Here is a 15,750-nt window from a genome sequence, read left to right on the forward strand (position 1 = left end):
GAATTTACAGTAATAGCCTGCAGGAGAGGAGAGGAGGGGAGGGGAGGGGAGAGGAGAGGAGAGGCTGTAATAAAGGGGAAGGATGCACAGGCAGCCTCATTAGGAACAACATCAGTGCACAGGCCCAGTCAGATGAATGAGCTGATGCAGTCGCATGCTGTGTTTGTGCAACACTGTGGGCACTGTACATGTAAATGTGTAACTCTCCAAGAACGCTGCATTGTTAGTGCGGGGGGCATTATGTTTACATTTTTGCATAAAAGAAGACCAGTGAATGCACACCCGAAACTAGACATGATGCATGTTGGGTAAAGCTTAGCTCTGCAACCTTATTATTTTATTTATTGATAGATATTGACTTTATTGATAGATATTGACTTTATTGATTAATCAATTAATTTTTTGTTGATGATTTCCCCGAGCCGAGTGTGATGTCTTCAAATGTCTTGCCAAAAATTCAGTGTATGATCATTTGAAAAATAAAAAGGAAGAAAATCTTTGAGTTCAAGAAGTTGAACATGGTTGAAATCCTGAATCAATAAGAAGAAGGTGTTAAAAGATAAGACGTGGAATCGTTGACTTAATATGTCAGAAAATGGGGTCAAGAAGAAAGTTCTTCTTGGTAGTAAATCAAACACTTCTCCATGGGTTACACAGTCTCATGCTGCTTTTCAGGAGGGGCAATCATTATACAGCATATTTACGGAAATAATTAATCATGCAGCGGGAACACAATTAGAAAAAAGTTGCTCAATTTTCAGATAAAAGGATTAATATCTCTTCTTAAATCACAATTATGGAACTGAAACCTACATTAGAGCAAACTCAAAAAGGAGTCAGAGGCCTTTAAGAATTCTTCCTCCGGCTGCTGAAGTCTGCAGATTTAAGGAGGAGGCACATTTGAGTGAATTAGGTCGTAGAAGTCAAGAACGAATCCCATTTTCTATTCTACTGTCCGCTGAGTTAAGAACACTTAAGATAAATTAAATGTATGTTCAAAATTTTAGAGCTTGGAAAAAACATCAGGATGGTTTGTCTCTTGTGTCTCATCAGGTCTCTATCTGAATAATGGTGTCTTCCAAGCCTGTTTTGTGCTGGTCATACTATTATGCAACAAATAAATAATAATTGTTAATTAATAATTAAATAATTATTGCTCTGAGGAATCGAAGTGCTTCATTGGCTGCTAAGGCTGAAATATATTTACAAGGGCTTGATGGAAGTTTACTAAAATGAAACGCAAAGCCAGAAAACGTCAGACAGTTTCTGCCTTCACTTCGACAAATGCTCCTGAAGAGGTCTGCTGCTGAAAGATTGCACAATAAGCCCAGACTTAAATGGACTTTATATCACAGAATGTAGTCTTAATCTTGGATAAAACCAACCACAAAAGACACGATGTCTCTTCTGCAGGTTCAAAAGGGGATCAGTGATGGGTGGCACTGTGCAAATGTGAATCCTAATGTCTAATGAAGGAGACAACGTGGGTGAGCCCGAGAGTAGTTTATTTATCTTCTCTGCGAATTTGAAAGCATCCAGATACTTGGTGCCAAATATCCTTAAGGAACAAAAGAAATGATTCATGTGCGTGCACAATTTGGCTAAATTACATTCTTCTTATCGTCTTATCAAGTAATAACCACAGAAGTTGTTTTGAACTAAAGGCAAAAACAGTTTTGATGATGCACTATTTTCTGTGTGAACATGCTGATGATTGACAGCCCCCTTCCCTGTGTAGCGAGACATAAGTAGGGTGCTGCGTCCCTACAGGCTGAGCTTGGCCTCCGTGTCAGCTGCAGCTGCTGGTAGCTAACAGCGACACGGGAGCACTGTGCAGGCTTCTCTCCCGTGAAGTGACATGTGCACGTACGGGGATTGACTGTCTTGGCAGAGAGATGGGACAATTAAGTTCTAAGTGCTTTTACATCCTGCTCTGGTGTGTTAGGGAGAGAAGGAAAAACATCTGTAACGTGTTTGTTTTTCAGTCAGTGCATCTTGGGGTGTAGAAAGGGTAAAGGAACACTTGCAGATTTTACCTTGCAAAACTGAAAAATACCTGTGAGAGGTTGTTTTTTTCTTACAGGCTTTAATGTAGACACTGTTAGAAACAGCTGATTACATAAACCTTAACATCTGCTAACTGTTTTGACACTTAAAACAAGCTGTTTGCATGTCTGTTTGTAGAGAATGGAAGTCAGCTCAGTCTGACAGCTCTGCCTCTCTAATGAAATGCATTGTCCCTCCTGCGTGGGGTTGGTGGAGAGCTGCTGGAACCAGATGGTTTCTATTTGTCCTGTCTGTCTGCTATGCAGTGAACGCTGGGAACACTGCTTCTGTGAACCAGCGCTCTTCATCTCCGGGCCAGGCAGAGGCAGGGGATTATTTATGCTCCACCGTTGCCCTCCTCTCCTCTCTGCCCCTCCCTCCTGTCGAGCTCTCTTTAAAAAGACACGCCGAGGACTCGCATGCCAAGCGGAAGCGGGGAGATGTGATGAAATCCTTCCCCGCAAAGCTGTGCTAAGAGATGTAGAAGCTCGCTGCAAAGCTGGCAAGAAAGAAGTCCTCAGATTTCAGGCGTTTAAGGACAATACCGTCAGCAAGTCTGTGTCCCACATTTAGCCATAGAAATGTCACTTGTCCTAACAGGCTTTACATGGATATCCTCCAACATGGAAAAAAATGACAGTGCTGGAAGTGTTCTTGATGCATTGATTTACAATGTGGAGCTTTAATTCTTCCCGCATTGGATTAATGAATTGTCAAAACAGTTTTCAAGCAAGATGACATGTTTTTTTTTAACATTCCCATTTTCCTCTGCAGCCGACTCAATATTGAAGAGAGAGAAGCGCCTGCGGACGAGGAGGGTGCATTTCGAGAACGTGACGGTGTACTACTTCAGCCGACGGCAGGGCTTCACCAGCGTGCCCAGCCAGGGAGGCAGCACGCTGGGCATGTCCAACAGGCACAGCTGGATCCGGCAGTACTCGCTGGGTGAGTTTGCCCTGGAGCAGGAGAGGATCCACAGAGATATGCTCCGAGATCACCTGAAGGAAGAGAAACTCAACTCAATCAAACTCAAGGTAAAATCCTTTTTCAAGTAGATTTCAAGTATTAAAAATTTACCAGTTTTAAAATGAATTTGGTCCAAAAGATTCTTTGTTAACAACACCACTCTTTGTGCCCTCGGATATGTTCTTTTCAGCTGACAAAGAACGGCACAGTCGAGTCTGAGGAGGCCAACACGCTCACAGCAGAGGACATCTCAGACGATGACATCGATCTGGACAACACAGAGGTAGACGAGTACTTCTTCCTGCAGCCGCTTACCACTAAAAAGCGACGGGCACTGCTGCGCTCCTCCGGGGTAAAGAAGATTGACGTGGAAGAGAAACATGAGCTGCGGGCGATCCGGATGTCCAGAGAGGACTGCGGCTGTGATTGTAGAGTCTTCTGTGACCCAGAGACCTGCGCCTGCAGCATCGCAGGGATCAAGTGCCAGGTAAGTCACCAGACAAGCATATCTTCTGGTTTCGACGTGTAAACATAAGTGTTCACTTAAAGAAAATTCAATGACTGTTATTCCACAGATCATCTGTTAAACATAAAATGAATTAAACAGTAAGTGTTGTCCTTTCTTTAGGTGGACCGTATGTCATTTCCTTGTGGCTGCACCAAAGAAGGCTGCAGCAATTCAACAGGCAGAGTGGAGTTTAACCCCATCCGTGTTCGGACCCATTTCTTGCACACCATCATGAAGCTGGAACTCGAAAAAAGTCGCGAGCAGCAGCAGGCTTCCCCCACCAACGGCTATCACGGTGACACCAACGACCTAGGAAGTGGAAACCCTCTGGTTCAGACCCAGCACAGGTTGGAGTATTCTCTGTCGGACGCGGTTCCCCAGACCGCTGCAATGCACCTGCAGGCTGCGGACGACATGGAGGAGACTCTAGACGAAGAGGAAGATGATGAAGAAGAGGACGAGGAGGAGGAGGAAGAGGAGGAGAATGAAGAAGACGACGAGGACGACGAGGATAGCAGCAGTGTTTGCAGTGCGCTGTCTGACTCCAGCACGCAGAGCTTAGCAAACAGCGACTCTGAGGATGAGGAGGAGGACGAGGAGGATGAAGAGAAGTCTGAGAACTTGGCGAACCAATCAGTGACTCATACCGAGGTGGTGCCGTTGTCCTCAGTGCTGTGCTACAGCGATAACTCTGTGACGCATGATAACCACATGAATGGAAACACATATTTAATGAACTCTTCCTCAGCTGAGTACTATCAGCTGAGGAACTCCAGCGCGGTCGCTAACGGCCAAACCAGCCAACCCAGTGAACCCTACGGGGACGCCTTAGCATTCCAAGATCCAAGTAGCACGACCAATGGCGGCGTGCCTCAAGGACAGTTCAACATGTCTGCTGAGCAGTACACAGACTACTCTAATCAGGCTGAGCAACAGTACACTAATGCTAATGCTAACCACCATTTCACGTTGACGAATGGTGCTCCCGCCACCCCGTTGACCTGTTACACACCCGTTCAGGAGACGAAGGTGTCGTCCAAAGTCGCGTTTGTGGAGCAGCCCGACAACCAGAATCAGACACAGTTTCAGAACTACCTGAACAACAACACCCAGGCTTCCTACAGCAGCTCATGTATGACAGCCGAACAGCCACAGCAAGAGTCCAGTGTTAATGGCCATTCTGACCTGACCTTACTAGCAAACAACACTAAGAACCTCCCTTTACCAGACCATTGCCCTGAGGTCACAGCCATTTAGTGGGCCTCCCCTTTCAAAGTGTTCTTTCATTATTATGTCGTTACTTGAGCCCGACCAAGGCGTTTCAAGGGAACATAATCATGGCCTTTTTGCATTATCTGACCTTAAATTTCAAAGCAATTGACACCACTGTCGTACATTTCCATCTTTATCTATAAAGCCATTTACTATATTTACATGGTGGCCATTTTCCTCTGACATTACAGTCAGGGAGAAAGCTCACATGCTGTTATAATGTCATAAAGCTGTGTTCACGGATGTAATTTGAATAAATAATGGCGAAATGACTCATTGCTATCATTTGTTTAGGATTGTACAGCGACAAAAAAAACAAACTGTATGTAATGTACAGTGAGAATCCTGAAGGACATCTGGCCATGTTTCACATTTAAACAACACATTTAATAACCAATTAACTACATACAGACAACCACTAATGTTAACATTCAGCCACTTTCTAACTAATTTTACTGAAAGTTAGGAAGTGTCTAAATGTTAACATTACCATTTGATAGTGTTATAAGATGACGAAAATGTAATGGAAATGTTAGCCGGCTAACTGTAATGTTAGTTGGTTAAATGTAATTTTAGCTAGCTAACAGTAGTGTTAGCTGGCTGGTAGAGTTAGCTGGCGAACGGTAATCTTAGCTGGTCAAACATAATGTAAGGTGGCTAACCATAGTGTTAGTTGGATAACTGCAATTTTAACTGGTTAAACGTAATTTTAGCTAGCTAACATTAGTGTTAGCTGGCTGGTAGAGTTAGTTGGCTAACGGCAATGTTAGCTAGGAAGTGGTTCAATGCTTTCATTAGCTATTGTTTTTTGGCACCCTGAAGCACAGCAGAACGACATTACAACAGCATTTGAGCTTCAACATACCCACCCTGAACATGATGTCAAAGGAAAATGGCCACCGTGTGAATATAGTGAATAGCTTTATGATGGAAATGTTAAGGAGGAAATACTCGCTCCAGGTTTCTCCACTACAGTGTGTGCTTAACTGCATGAAGAAACACATCACAGCCGTTTTCAAACATCAGTTATGTCATGCTGTGCAATGTATCTTGTAATCTCAGATGTAAAGTTCTAGTTTTAAGCAGATATTGTACTGTAGATGGAACTTTTCTATGTCTACTGTATGTGTCAAATGTGCAAAAAAGGTTTATTGTAACTTAATTTATTGTTTCTTAATTATGTGTATACTTATATATTGTAAATGTTTTGATAATACGCATGCTGTTTTGGGAATCTCAGTGACATTTAGGGGGAAAAAATTGCCATTGTTTTATATAAAAATGTGTTGTATACATAATGTACATTTCTGTTCTTCTTTTTGTCACTATTATATGCTTTTCTATGGTTTTGAAAAGCATGAAAAAGCCTGAATTCTTCTTTGTATGTTTGTAATACAATGTCATAAGATAGCATATAATGTCAGAGGTCAATTCATAGCCTTTTGCACTTATGTGTGGGGGTCGAGCGGCATGCAGTTGGTTTGACTTAAAATACTTGAACGGATGGAAAATATGGCCCCTCACTTGTTTTCTCTCTCTTAAAATTCCTCTTCTTGCAGGTGCCAGAACAAATGAAGATGTATTCTTTGAAGTGTGTCATTTATACAGAGATATTGATAAAGCAGCACTTTGACATATCTCCAAAAGTATGAGACGCTCTATGATTGGTCGTAGACAACAGAACACTTTCTTTGTGATTGAATTAGCATAATTAGCTTCATTTGAAAAGCATCAGTAAGCAGCCTCCATCAAACTTCTGAAGACGACTTATTGACCCTTAATGCGTCAGTGTTTCATAATTGAACCGGTTATTGGATTTCTGCTTGTGAACACTGAATAAGCCACATTCCACTGTCTAATAACTAAAATGTTTATTTATGTGGATGCAGTAATGATGTTGATTTGTTCTATTGATGTGCAATAGCTTGAGGGTCTTAATAGGCATTCCCTTTTAGAGAAAATCCGCAGTAAAGTGGACCGAGATTCCCTTTAATTGACTGTCAAGGTACTTAATGCAGTTCTCTATTAGTTGAATAATGAATATGACACAGTTTTACTAATTGTATATGGAGGAAACAAATGTTCAAGGTTGACAATCAAAGCTTATTAATAAGCGTGATTCATATCAGTAATTAGCAGATACACAACACGACCTCTGAGTCCCAGCATGAGCCATTGAAAATATCTTCACAGCCAGAAACTGTTTAACAAAAAAAATCTGTAAATAACCTTTTAACATCTTTATAAAATCGCAGACTAAAAGGAAATTGGAGTGGCTGCTCAACAATCTGGGGACTTGCAATAATTTTCGTGAACAGTATTTCTGAAGTTCTTTACCTTGAGCTTTTCGCTCCTGCATGAATACAGAGATTTTCCTCTTCTAGGCTTTCAAGTACCTGCCAGTATTTTGGAATCAGAAAGGGTCATTGCTGGAGTCCCGGTGGTTCTGTGCGAACTCTCTTGCCGCCTCAGTGGTACTAAAGAAGCTTACAAACTGCTTTCAGGCAATCAGTGGCATCAAAACAGTCTATATTACAGATAAATGGTGCCAAAGCATTCAGCGTGAGAAGGCTACATACAATGACACTGCATCCAGTTAGAAATCCTGTGTTGGATTTTATTTTCCAGTATTTATTCTGAATGATATATTGAAATGTGTATTTATTGTGGTTTTACTAAAAGTCTGTATTGAGTAAATTGATTCACTATCTTAAAGTTGTCTTTTGTTTCATGCGGGTTGTGTTGTAAAGCTTCATGTGCCTGATTTATTTATTTTTTATCCTGTGAAAAGGCAAACGTTTTGCACAAAATGCTTTTTTTTCAGTGTGTTTGGTTTACCAACTGTAGATAGAGCCAACTTCATTTTCAGTTGCATCATTTTTAACATGCTTTTGAAATAAATTAAATTCAAATTGTTAGTCAACAGTGTACAGCTCAGTATGTTCTAAGTGCAAAGCGCCCTCTGCAGGTCACATGGAGAAATGACACAAAGCGGCTCTCAGCTCTACCCCACTGAATTTATTGACCTAAAATTAAGACCTTTTAATACCAAGGGATTCTGACGACAGACATGTAAACACACACGTTCATTCTGTTCCTCAACCAGAATCAAACTTGATTTTTCCACAACTATCAAATCACTAGTGCCTGCACCAGAAATTCAGTTCCAGTTCTTCCTCCATTAAAATGTCCCGTTCGATAAACACCAAAGCGTTAAAGTAATGCAGGTAAACACTGCCTCAATTAAAGAAAGGTTCATGTATAGATCATGAAGCAGTGACTCGAGGTCAAATAAAAAGATACATTTCCCTTTTGGCATGGTCACTTGAGTCCAAATTAAATGTGTATAACTCCAACTAACTTAAAGTCTCATCCCAGTAATAATCAGGTACAACAAGGTAAACCTAATGCAGTCTAATAAAACAGTCAAGCAACAGATCGTCTCCTCCTAAAGGTTGTAATTTGGGTGCAGGTTGAACTCTATGCTCACTCTGGTGCTGCTGTCCTTCTTTGCCAATATTTACTCTAACCTCATTAATAAATGGGTTAGACATGAAACAAGCACCACAATCTGCACCCCTCCAAAATAACAATTAAGTTAAACCTTGCTGAAACAGGCCCAAACGAGGGGAAAGAAATTACGATTACAACCTTCATGAGGGCAGACTGTATATTAGACTGTATAGCTGGATGTACTTCATAAGCTGGCAACTGAGTGTATAGACGTTAAAAAAATCTTTGTATTGCAGATTTCTGGTTGTTCAATTTGATATTTTTTCCGCATCAACCCCACCAAACCATCACCCATTCCTCCACCACTTCATCCACCCAGTATAAAATGACATCTAAGGCACTGGACGGTAGCAAATAAGAGGTTTTACAGTATTGTAACGATATTTTAAAAGAGACAAAGCTCATCATACTCATGTGTTTCAGGTTCCCACTTTCAGTCTCTTTGGTGCTTAACATTTTTGTGTATCCAACTTAAACCCAGTGTTAATCATATACATGATCTACTCGTTGTTCAGTGTTGGCTTTTTATACCTACATACAGCACGTGTTGGTCGTGACGACTTGGAGTAGAAAACATCTCAACACAAAAGAGGCACTTGTCGGCACAGTGCATCTTCTTCATTGTTCCAAAGTTCACAGTCCGACTGGGAGCATCGTTTCAACGCTCCCCTCCAGCAGACGCACACTGTGGTTTCTCCCAAAGTCCAAACTTACCAGCAGCAGCATTTCAGTTCTTCTATGTATAAAAATAAATTAAAACTCAATGTCATTAATCTAAATAAAAAGCTGCATTTTAGCTGCAGACAGTATAGCAAAGTCACGTCCTAGTGTTTTGTAAAGTGGTAGTCTGCACGCTCAGACGAAGGACCAGTGTTGGTATTTGTCTGCAGGGTTGCAGAGGGTCAGATCGGGCTGCTCATAGCGTGCGCTCAGACACATGTGCCGTCCTGGGATGTAGAACAACTTGTTCTAAATGATGACAAAAAAGAAATTACATTTCCTGAAAAGATAACCCGAGTATCCAAAATCACAAATAAGTGCACAGAAGCTGCAAAAACTCACATCCTTCAGTTCCCATTTTTGCTCCGCTCCTACAATGGTGCTCCGGCTTTTATACTGGCAGTCCTCCAGCTTCACAGCCCCATCCTGCCCGTGCAAACACAGCTCCTTCTGGACGTTGTGTCTAATCTCATGATGTGTGGAGTACTCAAAATACTACAGCAAAGGAAACAGAAGAAATACAGCGTCAACCCCGAACCCCAATGAATCATAATTTAATCAATGTGAGATTGAAGGTACATTTTATATCTGACCTGATTTCCTCCGAATCCATGACATGGGTACATGATCAGCTTTTTCCCGCCTTCATTGTTCTCCCCAGCATCCAGACACATGTCTCTGCCCACATTTTTCACCTACAGAGAAAGAGCAGGGAAGGGGAAAGCAGCGAGAGGAAACAAAATGAAAAACTAACATCCAGTGCAAGCTGTTCAAACAACTTCAGTCTCAGGAGTGCTTTCACTGGTGTCAAATTGGAAAAGCTCAGGAGCCTCTGGAGATCCTAAGTGGAAACCCACAGTGGCTAGACGGAGCTCTGAGGTTTGGAGAGAGTGTGTGAGAGAAGGTGTGTGATCTTACTGAGCCAAAGCGGAGTGGGTTGAGATCAGGCATGAACGCTTCTGGATAAACGTTGTTCAGGTACCAGGAGAAGCTCTTGCACTGAAGCTGTTCGCGGAGGTCAACGCGTTTGGAGATATCTCCGAAGGCCCTCTGTTAGAACAACGACAGGCAGGTAAAAATGGGAGTACAGCTTACACGTTGAAAAGCTCCACACAATTTCACTGAAAAACTAGCAAGAGCTGTTGAGGAAGTATGTAAGAAACAAACTTTCAGCACCAAAAATGCTTTTGAATCACTCAACAAAACTAGGCTTCTACAGCTAAGCTAGCAGCTCTGTTAGGGTGCAGCATATTTAAGCTAAATGCTAACATGCTCACAATTTGATCATAATAGAACAGGACACTGAAGGATTAGGTGATTACCAAAGTCAATACAGTCTCTCCTTAGGTTAACATTTAATGTCAGTACTATATTTAATGTCACTAGATAAACAAATATGTCAACCTTCTAATGCCACTAGCAGAAAAGGAAAGGAATCACCAGTCCTCTGGGCTGTCAACATGTATTTCTCCTCTACCATGTGCTTTACGGTAAAATATATTTTGGAGATAATAATAATATAATAATAATAATATTAATAAAGTTTATTTAAATAGCATTATGGTTAAAAAGTGCTTTACAAAACATAAAAGCCCAACAATAAAATACACTCCAAGGAAGGAATAAAACCGGAAGTCATACCTAATAAAAGAGGAACAACTTAAAGGTAAACAAAAATAAATTAAATAAGGGGATCAATTTTAACCAATTGTTGAATAAAAGAAACAATAAATTAATAAATAAAACACAAAGAATAAAGCATAAAAAAATTACAAGAAGGCCTTTAATTAAAAGTAGTGATTTAAAAGAAGATACTGATGTAGCGAGTTCCTCAGGCAGGTCGTTCCACAGCCGAGGAGCCCTGACAGCAAACGCTCAGTCTCTAGTTTATAAGTGCGAGGTGGGAACATTAAGGAGGTTCCTGCCTGAGGATCTCAGGCTGCGCACTGGTTGGTAACGTGACAGAAGTTCAGATATATATTCTGGGGCCCTGAACGTGCGCAAAGGGAGAGTTAGGGGCAGGGAGACAGCTTGTTGGTAGCAGAGTGTGTCTGAATGGGAGTGAAATAAAAGTCTTAATAAACATCATGTTTATTATAGTTAACACGGACAACCTCATTATTTTCTATTACCTAGTCTATTATATTTCTATAACCCTATTTTCTATTGATCTATGAATATTTGCAGATCTAACCACAGTCTTAACTCTGATCACATTACAGAAATAGACCTACAGACGTTGAATATCACAACCACTTTACTCTCCTTCAGTCACTGACTGTGTCCCTGTGTTCTAATGACTCCTTTGTTTAACAAATTACCAACAGAGCCGCATTCGATCACTGTTCCTTTGAATCTGAAGCGTAGCAGCACATTAACAAGGATCTGCAGTCCCCTCATGCTCCTGAGTAATGAGAGCACTTACTATAACGACGTGGACGCTGCTCACACTAGTGCACACTGATAGCTACTACGGCGGATTCCTTGAAGCTGTTGATGACGGCGTGTCTGTTTGAAGCTGAGCGGGAGAGGGCTGGCCCGCTCTGTGAGGTATCGCCCTGAGGGAACGCTTTATGGCACCTATGGGACCACATGTTGGGAAACACTGAGAGCCTGTCATTTAGCAGCGCTGACTTCCTTCAGGCCCCTTTTCCCTCCGTCGTATAATAGCTTTCAGCCCCTAACAGCTCATCTATTTCTCTCCTTTTTAAAGAATGTCCCAGTATTCTTGTATTGAGATTGACAATAGAGAATTGCTACAGATCTCCCGGTACATTTAATTGTGTCCATGCCTTGTTAAGAATCTTGTGATCAGACTTAGAAGTTGGGAGTTGCCCAAACTTGTCTTTGGGGTGGAGTTTGGGGGTAATAAGCAGTCTTAAAAACCACTAACATATGACCCTGACAAGTGAAAGATAGAGCTGCAGAGACTGCTTTTAAAAGGATCCCAGGATAGACACACAGGATTTCAGAGGCGCATTGGAGACAGAATCAGCACGTACATCTTTCGCGATCTGCGCAGCCTGCTGGTTACGCCGGTAAAAGATCTCTTTGTAGTCATCCATCCAGACCTCAGCCAGTCGAACCTGGTTACGAGCGATCACTTGCGTTCCCTTGGGGAAGGTGTGGGGGCTCTTGGTGCGGAAAACATGACCGACAATGGAGCAAGGGAGGATCTCCAGCTGTCCGCCACACTGCCACACCTGCAGGTTAATAGAAGATGAAACAGATGCATTATGACGTGCAGTTAGACACGCCTGTACTCCCGTTTGTACGCTGTGTGATTCAGCAGGTTGAAGACAAGTAACAATACAGCAGCATATCCAGAATGACAGCTTTAATGTTGTCTTACCCTGAATGACATTTCAATGTTCTCCCCGCCCCAGATTTCCATTTGTTCATCGTAACTCCCGATACGGTAGAAATATTCTTTAGAGATGGAGAAGAGCCCGCCAGCAAATGTGGGCGTCCTGTTGAGGAAGTTCATGAAGAAGGTTGTTAAAGATTTCAAACAAGAAACAAGCGTGGATACTCATTCATGCACTATTTTTTTGCCTACTTGATAGGGTACGTTTCATCCTTCCTCCTCTGTTTCTCGTGATCTGGTAGAGCCTCCCACCCGAAGGAGAGCCCCCAGTCAAAGTTCCCCCGGTTGTGGTTCGGGTTGTACGGGGATGGCTTTATGAACTCAAAGGTGTTGAGATCTATAGTGGTTATATCAGGACTCACTACTGCAGTGTAGTTCTCTGCAATCCTGGCCAGCAGAGGCTCCAGCCATCCATTAAAGCATTCACCTGTCCACACACACAATCAGATGTTGCATCACAGCATATTTCTTAACAGTGAGCTAATTTTGGCAGCTACACCGAGGCTTTAAAGAAGAGCAACAAAAGGCCGTTAAGCTGTGGGTGTGTAAGTAAGGGTGTGTGCTGCATGCAACTGGTTTTACTACGTGAGTAACGTCAGCTGTGTTGACTTACAGTGGGCGTCAAGGAAGGTGAGGGTGTCACCGGTGGCCACGGAGGCGCCTAGCAACCGAGCAGTGATGAGGCCTTTTCTCTCTCGCTGGCGGACGACTTGGACAAGGTTCAGGTCCTTCAGGTACTTATCCAGGTCGTCCTTTAACATTTCTGAAACAATGGGATATAAATTAGACTTAGGTGAGAAGAAGAAATATATGAAAAATCTGGTGAAATAATAAGCGAGTGAATCTTTTATATATAACCTTTATCTGTGTGTCAGACTACATTCCCCAAAAACCTCTCTCCCCTCAGGCAATTAGTTCCCTGCCTAAATCAGGCCTATTAACAAGACTTAACTGTAATTCATTTTATAAGCACAACCACTGCTAATTCCTCTTAGGAAACTATTCACTAGCAGCCCCTCACTTCCTGTTATAACCCACTTCATTGGCCACAGAAAGAGCTCCTCTCTGCACGTTTCGAGAGCTGCCCACCCAACGCGCAGCATGAAATCGAACCCCAAAGAGAACAGGCCGCTCCTGAAGGGCCCCTTTTGAATTTTTACCGTCCACGCTGGCGTCGTCCACCAGGATGATCTCCTTGAGGAGAATGGCAGGGGAGGTGTGCAGGACACTGTATACCGTCCTCAGCAGAGTGCTCCAACCCTCATTGTGAAACACAATTATCACACTGGTGGTCGGCAAGGGGGGGCATCGCTTGAATTTTTGCTCAATGCATCTGCAGAAAGGAGGAAAAAGAGCACAAAGATGTGACTGTCCCTTACAGTTCCTGAGTGGCACAATAGTCTAGTTATTACATCTGCAGACTCTCCCCTGTGGGGTGTCCGTTTCAGCCGTGACACCGCATGTGTGGCAGCCTTTCAAATACCTGCAATATCAGAGTAGGAGAGGCTTTGTAATTCGCCCTCATAAGATGGCCAGGACATGGACAGGCTTTATGTCTGTGTCACACACTGACTATGTCATGACATGTACTTGGACTTCTCTGTAGCGTCATTAGCCAAACATAACTGTGCTTCTCTCTGAACTGGCCACAGTAACTGGGCAGGCAGGCTGAAACAAAGTCCCAGTCAGAACAGTCATCTCTGTGGTTTCTCTCGCAGATCAGTTGCGAAAAGTAAATATGATGAATGTGTTTGGCGTAGACTAGTCCGTTTTGCATTACCCCGTCTGTATTACTCTGATCTGTGATGTGATGTGGGTGTTTTTCTTTGAGTGACTTTGAATAAATTCTGGGCCAGTACATGGAGAAATAATGTAGTTTTCAGCACAAACAGCATGCACACCCACTAGATGGTGTAATAACATACATTTCAATACTAAAAGGGTTAAGAAAATGTAGTGAACATTATTGAGAGACTCACTCTGGTGGTCTTGTATCCGGGCCCAGGTCTCTACTCAGTGAGATGCGGTCACTGGCGTACAGGTTAAAGCAGTGTTTCTCCTCACCCCTGTTCTTCTCCTTCTGCTCTTCAGGGCTCAGTGCGTCTGTGTGGAAAGGCTTCCCAGCTGCCCCGGGAGCGAAAGGGTTCTGATGCGGACGCTCCAGAGCCGGCCTGAGCTCGGCTGCAGTGTAGTGACCTGGCAGACAGGACCCCTTGTCTGCACTGTCCTCGCTGTCCTGCTGCAAACGCACAGGAGCTTTGATCTGCATCTTTGGTATTGCATCCCTGAAGTTATTGACAGCTCCAATAACCATACCCAGCATGGCATCCCGCTTCACCGCAATGTCCTTTAACCACGGATCGTCCTGTTGGTTTTGGCTCCCTACTTCCCATTGTATGAGGAACACAAATGTGACAAAGATAAGGGCCACAATCACGATTTTTATGGGATGCAGGCGCCTTCGAAGGACCCTGCGTAGAGTTGTCATTCTTCTTCAGAGAGCAGGCTGGTTTTGGACTGAGATTCAGCTGTAACAAATGAATATATTCAGTCTCAACCATGACAAATCAGAATTATCGTTATAACACAATTTACATTGGGGTTTCAGAAAATAATGAAGGCAGCATAGTGACACATTACTTGCCATGTCAGTACATTAATATCTTAGAACGTCAAGCTGTTATTCTAACTGTTCAACTTCATGTAATGAAGCTAAAAGTAGCCTGCTGCCATCTACAAATCACATATTTAAAATCTGCTTAGGAAAATTAGCAAACAACCCCGGCTGTGGATTCCTTCAGAGTAAAACACCACGTACCATGAGTCGCTGAATTACAGCTTTAGGTTTGAAAAGTCCTTTAGATAGTCGTTATACAGTTCAACGAATGACATCCTGTCTTCATTTGAGATCCTCGGTTTGTTGCTCGAACTCCAAAGACACTTTTCGAAAGGACAAAAGCTCTGCTTCACAGAACTTCCGTCTCGTTGGATCCAGGTGCGCTCCTCTCAGGTAGAAGGAGGAGGAGATATCCTGGCGCGCATGCGCAAAACCGACATCTGCGTGTCAAAATCCATACCTGCAATACATGAGAAACAGAGCGTATTAACAAGAGATGATCCCGAAAATAAGATGCAACGTGTCAGTTTTTGTTGTAGCTTCCCTTTAAATCTCTTCTAGTTTGTTTTACATATTATTTGTAAAATGAAAAAAAACGCGGAATACAACTTTTATTGTGAAAACTCTCTGTTAAAGTTGTCTGCAGTCACTTGTATGCAGGAATATAGCAGACTGTGCCATCCACATAGTCCCTCACATTCAATAATGGTGTCATTAATAGGATTTGTTCAACTGGTCATT

General features: G+C 42.5%; 2 protein-coding genes across 3 annotated transcripts in view; one reads left to right on the forward strand and one right to left on the reverse strand.

Annotated features, from left to right (window-relative positions):
• The window catches only part of csrnp3 (cysteine-serine-rich nuclear protein 3), a 26,240-nt gene extending 18,531 nt beyond the window's left edge, over positions 1-7,709 (forward strand). For both annotated transcript variants that reach the window (XM_069662831.1, XM_069662832.1), the window contains 3 exons: positions 2,821-3,080; positions 3,203-3,499; positions 3,641-7,709. In XM_069662831.1, the coding sequence (XP_069518932.1) occupies positions 2,821-3,080; positions 3,203-3,499; positions 3,641-4,777 (1,694 nt within the window). In that variant the 3' untranslated portion in view covers positions 4,778-7,709. The remainder of the gene's footprint in view (positions 1-2,820; positions 3,081-3,202; positions 3,500-3,640) is intronic.
• Positions 7,423-15,441, reverse strand: galnt3 (UDP-N-acetyl-alpha-D-galactosamine:polypeptide N-acetylgalactosaminyltransferase 3 (GalNAc-T3)). Its single transcript, XM_069662830.1, has 11 exons — positions 15,211-15,441; positions 14,372-14,920; positions 13,553-13,725; positions 13,006-13,155; positions 12,585-12,819; positions 12,378-12,495; positions 12,028-12,228; positions 9,944-10,075; positions 9,619-9,720; positions 9,368-9,520; positions 7,423-9,274 (listed from the first exon to the last, which is right to left on the reverse strand). The coding sequence occupies exons 2-11, from the start codon at positions 14,878-14,880 to the stop codon at positions 9,161-9,163; spliced, it is 1,887 nt and encodes a 628-aa protein (XP_069518931.1). The 5' UTR covers positions 14,881-14,920; positions 15,211-15,441; the 3' UTR covers positions 7,423-9,160.
• Positions 15,442-15,750: the final 309 nt, after the last annotated feature.

The sequence above is a fragment of the Semicossyphus pulcher genome, unplaced genomic scaffold (genome assembly GCF_022749685.1).
Source record: "Semicossyphus pulcher isolate SPU_LCO1_2020_fin unplaced genomic scaffold, fSemPul1.0.p SCAF_15, whole genome shotgun sequence".
Taxonomy (NCBI): domain Eukaryota; kingdom Metazoa; phylum Chordata; class Actinopteri; order Labriformes; family Labridae; genus Semicossyphus; species Semicossyphus pulcher.